The sequence below is a fragment of the Merops nubicus genome, unplaced genomic scaffold, assembly GCF_000691845.1.
Source record: "Merops nubicus isolate BGI_N331 unplaced genomic scaffold, ASM69184v1 scaffold50795, whole genome shotgun sequence".
NCBI lineage: Eukaryota > Metazoa > Chordata > Aves > Coraciiformes > Meropidae > Merops > Merops nubicus.
In genome coordinates, this window is record NW_008609857.1 from 1 (window position 1) to 6,514 (window position 6,514).

At 53.6% G+C, this 6,514-nt stretch overlaps 1 protein-coding gene across 1 annotated transcript; it reads left to right on the plus strand.

Annotated features, from left to right (window-relative positions):
* Nucleotides 1–341: 341 nt before the first annotated feature.
* FAM134C (family with sequence similarity 134, member C) lies at nucleotides 342–5,864 on the plus strand (the record flags this gene model as incomplete). Its single annotated transcript, XM_008940697.1, has 8 exons — nucleotides 342–448; nucleotides 1,448–1,478; nucleotides 2,588–2,714; nucleotides 3,381–3,465; nucleotides 3,878–4,015; nucleotides 4,471–4,550; nucleotides 4,903–5,035; nucleotides 5,431–5,864. Coding segments are annotated over 8 exons (1,135 nt in total), but the record flags the coding sequence as incomplete, so codon positions are not given.
* Nucleotides 5,865–6,514: the final 650 nt, after the last annotated feature.

Sequence of the window (6,514 nt, forward strand, 5' to 3'; positions counted from 1 at the left end):
TCCCCGACCCGTTCCGTCAGAGAAGCGCCGATGTCTGCTTCAGACCTCTCAGTCTGGGGTCACTGTTACCGGAGAGCGCAGGACTGGTCGGCGAGCCCCAGACCGCTCGGGGCACAGCGAGGGAAGGGCAGCAGGTTCTGCTCTGAGCCAGAGCTGCGGTGCTGGGAACGGCATGAGCAGAAGTGGGTCTCGAAAGCAGCCTGGCGCTGACTGTTGGCACTTGTGCCCTTTTCTCAGGCTACAGCCGTCACCAGTGGCCGATTTTGGGTTCCTTTGTGTGACCCCTTTGTGTGTGTCGCACACGTGCGGGCGATACTGATTGGTTTGGTTCTTCCCCACAGGTTTTTTGCTCTGACTTCTCTTCGCTTGCTGTTCCTGGTTGCATTTGGTCTGATTATAGTAGTTTGTCTAGATCAGTGGAAGAACAAAATCTGGCCTGAAATTGGAGGTAAGCTGCAACAGTTGTGTTGATACCAGAAAATCAAGTGTTATTTTTAGCCCCAGAGACAGAGGCTCCACACTACCTGAAGTTAAATAGTTAAAATCCTGTGTCCTTTGCTTTGTGAGTCTAGAGCAGGCAGAAACACTGCAGGCATGTTCTTCCTGGGGCTGGAAAATTGTAACCTGTATAAATGTCAAACAGAGCTTTTTGTGGGTTTGACGCTGGAGTTTATCTCATAATCCTGACCCAGCTGGTGCAGGTCTGGGAGCAGTGATCCAGCTGCCGAGCGTTGGGCACAAGAAGCTGGAGCGCCTGTGGGCTACGCCTGGGTTTCCCCTCAGAGTCTGTAATGAACCAGCTTCATGTTCTGGGACAAAGCTGAGTCCCAGCCTTGCTGTCGAGTAGAGATTTCTTTGGAAGCTCCCAGGTTGCTGCTTCAGCTTGTGTGTGTTCTCCGTGGTTCCTGGGAAGACGTTAAAGCTTTCCTTGGTCCCTAGCAGCGGCTCGGCCCAGGCTCTGTAGCTGAACGTTCCCATGTACGAGGTGTCTGTCTAGCTGCCTCGTGACCCCCAGTTTGATTTGTCAGGGTACGCCCCTGGGCCGCTTTTCGAATCGCAGCCTAGGTGAGAAAGTACCGAAAGACTTAAATTTCTGGTGCTCTCAGTAACGAGCTGTTCTCCCTCCACCATCTGGCGTGTGCAGAGGAGGGTGAGGAACGGGGTATTTTTTGCTGTTGCCTGTCGTTGTAACCAGAGCAGCCTTCCAGACAACCTCCCACAAATCCTGAGGAGCAGAGCAGGGAGGAGATGCTGTTGCAGTCTTGCATTGTCACACGTACACGTTCAGAATGCGTTATGGAGCGACACAGGCCCCAGTTCTTAATTACAGTTAATGTCTTTTCCAGGTATTCCTCAGCTCATTAAAGCTTTACTTAAATCCCAAAAACTAAGCATTCTCATGGCAAATTCCTTGCAACTAATGTAGTGTCTGTTCTTAATATTTTAGTGGCAAGACCTGACGAATTAGACAATGAGAGGTAGGAAGCTCATTGACTCCTCTGCTGTTTGGTACTTTGCTGTGACACTGTGTAATTATTACCTGCATGTGCTTGTGACCTTGGCTCCTTCAGGCGAGGGGCGGGGGGGAGAAGGGAGCTGCTTAGCAGGGGGAGGATGGAGCCCTGGACTCCATCAAGCTGTTGTGATAGGTTTTTGACTGGCCCAGGCCATTATGTTGTACTTAATCTTTGCCTCCATCCTGGCCTCCAGTAACGCTTGTGTTGTAAAACTGCCCCTGCCACTTCCCCCAGCACCCTTAAATTAGAGCTGCTGCCTTAAAAGTGATTCCTTTTGTATGGGCCTCCAGTAGCAGGAAAACAATTTATTTTTTTCTGGAAATGATGAAGTCTTCTGAAACTTGACAGGGAATGTTTAACAAGCTTGTCCCAGAAGTCGTTTCTGCATAGTTAGGATCTGACTGCAGCATTAATAATGGGTTGGGAAACGCCGGGGTGTTGTCTGGCTAAGAACACCCTCCTCTCCCTGGGCACACCTTCCTGCCACGCAGGATCCTTGGCTCCCCATTAAATCACTTGAGCTGTTGCCAAATGACAATTATTTTATTTTTTGAGAAAGAGAGAGGCCCAAGTACAAAAGGAACTGCTCTTCCTAACCTGCAGGTACTTGGGACTAGCAGTTAAGAAGCACTAATAGAACTCGCCAAAGACGATGCCTCCAAAGTGACCAAACACGTTAAGTAAGGTGCAAGGCTGCTTGTAGACCTCATGCTGAATTCTTGGGTGTTGCAGTTGACCAAATAAATGCAGAAAAAGCAAATTAATTCGCTGGATTTGCTTCTGCACTGCCCTTTGCCTCCAGCAGCGTGGAAACCAGTCTAAGCTAAAAGACTGAGTGATGAAGTTACTGCTCCTTAGCTGCTGTGGCAGACCTGGGACACGCGTGGATGGCAGGTGGCAGCACTGCTTCTGGCAGGGTGGTGTTGTGGAAGGCAGGGTGACCCTTGTCCCTAGAGCTCCGTGCTGGGTGAGCAGAGAAGGAAGCAGTGAGACAAGTGTTTGTAAAAAGTGACTGCTGCACTGAGGCCGATGTGGTAATACCCATTCCCAAATTCCTCCCTTTGCTGCAGCTGGGGATACGTTCACCCTCGGCTGCTTGGGGTGCCGGAACTCTGTCACCATTTGGCTGAAGGATGGGTGGCTGGGACCAACTTCTTCAGTAATCTCTTCATTTTCAAGAGGCAAAACCCTGGCAAGGTAAGAACATACAGACCTCAGCCAACAAAAGGTCTGGCGTGGAGCCTCTGCTGGTCACCAGTGTCCTCCCGTGGTGGTGGCGTCTGGCGTGGGCTGAACGTGTGGTCTCCTGCAGCAGCACGGCTGTGGAGTGGTGGGGAGGAGTAGAAGGTGCAGGCAGAGGAGTTGGGCTGTGGAGGGGGGAGGAGCAAGCAAGTGTTGGCATGTTGGTTAAGCAAACAGGCAGCTGCTCCTCTTGCAGATTTCTGGGTTTTTAAGTGACTGTCAAACTCGGTTCTCTCAATGGATTTTTAACAGTTTCAGAAAGTGAGTCAAGCCTTTTATTTTCTTCTTTTTTTGGGGCTTATGCAAAGAAGAACCTGTAACATGGTGCTATTGCCCTTGTCCTTTTCACCTTGAAGAGTCTTGTCTTTAGCCTCTTCCTTTCCTTTAGCGTAGCCACACTGGGCTCCTGGTGCTGGGTGGCAGAGGCCCAAGCCTGCTGCCTGTGGCTCTGAGCCCGACCTCCCGTGCCTGTGCTGCTCCCGGAGCAGGGCAGCTGAGCACTAGGGAGGCTTTGCTGTCATGGAATTATGGTTGACCTGGAACCTGCAGGGAACAGGACGATCAAGAACTGAGTAAATCCACTGCCTAACCTTGGAAACTCACTGTCTCCCATGTCTTCAGTTTTGCCTTCTAGCCTGTGGAGTCTTTACTTTCCTGGCTGTCCTGGGCCAGTACGTCCCTGGACTCCTGCTCTCCTATTTGCTATGTAAGTAGATCTCTGCCAGTGCGGGCTTGCAAGTGAAAAGGGGTAGAGATGAGTGGGATTGGAATGTCCCAAGGATGGGGCTCTTCTGCTCAGAAAGAAAGCTTGTGTGAATGGCTTTACAATGTAAAATAATACATTCTGCCTGGAATGCGGTGGTTCTTGACCAGGAGACTAAGGTCTCTGGTCCAGAGAGAACATGTTTTGAGTGCTTAGTAAGCACAGATCTGAGCACTGATAGGCTGGCCTCTCGATTTTGTTAAATTGGCAGAGGCGGTTGCACCAATTCTAACAGTGTCCAGTGCTCAGATCGTGCCTATTCTGTGTGATACACACACTGCGTCACAAAACGAGCAAGATGTTTGCCAATTAGCATCCCAAACAAACTTCTAATTGGCGTTCCCACTTATCTCAGTGCTCCTTGTGCTGCTGTGGCCCCTCGCTGTGTACCACAGGCTGGGGCAGCGCATGTACGTGAAGCTGGAGCCAGCTCTGAAGCGGCTGGATTTCAGCGTTCGAGGCTACATGGTATCAAAGCAACGGGAGAAGCAACGTAAGTTGGTGTTCCTGACCCTTCTGACACTGCCCCGTGGTCCTGGAGACGGGCTGAGTGCGGGACGGGGCCGCGTGTCCGGCACAGCCGTTGCTCCAGCGCCCCGGCAAAGCCTGGCAGCAGCTTTGGGGAGGAGGCAGAGCAGCTCTGCCTCTGCAGGCACCTCCAGCCAGCGGCTCCTGTGAGCTCTTGGTGGTGCTGAGCTGCTCCCCTTCCCAGCTGCCAGAGCTGCATGTGCCGTGTTGCAGCTGCGCTGGAAAAAGAGGCAGGACTCGGTGCGAGGGGGCTGCTGAACGTGCTCTGCGTCAGTGGTCACGTTGCTCTGCTGTGGAACAAAGCCTGCTGGGTTATGGTCAGGCGTGCCAGCTTGAGGGTTTTCTGCTCGGCGTGAGACTGGTGCTGTGCACAGCCCTGTCCTGGCAGCAGCAATGAGCTCTGACTCTGGTTTCTGGCAGTGTGTCGCCGGTCCCTGAATCAGGAGGCTGCGGGCGACGGGAGTGACAGCGAAGAGGAGCTCGCCGCGTTCTGTCCCAAGGTAACAAAATGCCTCAGAGACAGAAGAGCTCAGCTGAGCAGAGCAAACTCACTGCATTGCATGGATGTGCCGTGCATGGTCCCGTACCCAGCATGTTGTAGCTGAGTTGTGATGGAAGTTCAGATGGGGACATTGGCCTTTTGGAGGGGTCTGCCCTATTCTGTCTCAGTCAGGTTTGTCCAGAGCTGCTTCTATCAACTGCAGTTTAGTGAAGTGCAAAATAAGCCTTGGGTACGAGCCTCCCATGAGGACTAGGTATAACTGGTGGCTTCTGGATCACCAGTTTTGTCTTGAGGCACAGGAATAAGCTTTCCAGTAATTGATGTTTTCAATTTTTTGTCTTACTCCAAAGCTGGATGACTCTGTGGTTGCCAAGGAACTAACCATCTCTGACTCGGAGCATTCGGATGCCGAGGTCTCCTACACTGAAAATGGGCTATTTAACCTGTCACGGGGCCAGACTCCCCTGACGGAGGGATCCGAAGGTGAGAGGGGATGAGCAGCTTCTGGGAGGTGTGGAGTGATGGGCTGGAGGAGGGTGAGGTCTAGCTGCTTGATGTCTCCCTCGCTGGCTAAGATAGAATGCAGCTGCCTGTTCTTCCAGGACTGAGCTTCTTTCGCCGTTCCTGGGGTGCTTTATGGAGCAGTGGCAGTGTGGGGGCGGCTCCTGCTCGGCGGGCTGGGCCGTGGGGCCTGGGGTGGGGTGTCTGCTTCGGCATCCGCCCCCGGGGCGAGCGGGGCTCAGCCAGCCCCGGGCAGCTCTGAGCAGGGCAGAGGGGTGTTTGGTCTGTGAGTGGTGCCAGTGGCTGGCCACTCCGTGGGCAGCGCTGCCCTTGCTGTGGGCTGCACCCCATATTTAAGGTGCTTTCTCCTCCTCTAGACCTGGATGGTCACAGTGACCCAGAAGAGTCTTTTGCCAGGGACCTCCCCGACTTCCCTTCCATAAACCCGGAAGTGACTGGCATAGATGACGAAGATGACACCAGCATTGGGATCCCGAGCCTGGCGTACCGCTCGCAGGTGACGGACGATCTGCACCTCCCCGATGACCAGGAGGAGCCCAGCCTGCTGCCATCCGTGCAGAACCTCGGCGACAACCTCGCCGGGTTTGTCACCAGAGGGATGATCCAGCTGGCGCTGTCGGGAGCCCCTCAGCCAGGTCCCTCGCGCAGCGACAACCCCCAGAGAGCTGCAAAGACTTACCTGAGGACGGCCAGCTCAGACTTGGACACCGATGCGGAAGGGGATGACTTTGAACTGCTGGATCAGTCTGAGTTGAACCAGCTGGATCCTGCTGCCTCGCGGGGCCAGTAAGAAATCCCCTCCCCTCCCTCTGGTTTTCTGTTGTGCATCGTGGAGGGAACCCTGGCAGGAAAAGCCTTGCACAGTTACCTAGATCGTCCCCTGTGTGCGTACGAGTGACGTGACAGCCAGTCCTGGCTGGGAACACCACTGTGACTTGTGACTCTGTAGCCTCGCTTGGATTTTAAAATAAACTACACTGGTAATTCCTAGGGGAAAGGCGTTGACGTGAGAGCCCCACAATCACCATGCGTTGCCCTGCACTGTCTGCCAGGATGCTGCTTGCTCCAAACTTCCTCACCTCGGACAATAAATCTGGTGGTGCAGCTCTGGAGGCCACCGGTCAGATGGACCCAGCGCTGCCAAGGACAATCTGGAAGCCGACCTGGGCCTGATGTGTGGCCAGGAGAACGGGATCAGTTCCCCTCAGACTGAGTGTCTGGGACTAAATGCTGTTCTGTCTTTAAGACAACTGTTCCCTGCTCCTAAAACATGCACAGAATCCAAGTCTTCTCTCCCAGCAATACCCGGGTAGGAACAAAGCCCTGCTCCTGTTGTGGACCCGATAGCGTTTGGCCACAACGTCTGTAGTCGCGACGACCCGTCCCCGGTCCCCGCTTCCCGGTGATGCTGTTTTGTACGAGACGTCATGGCAATAAGAC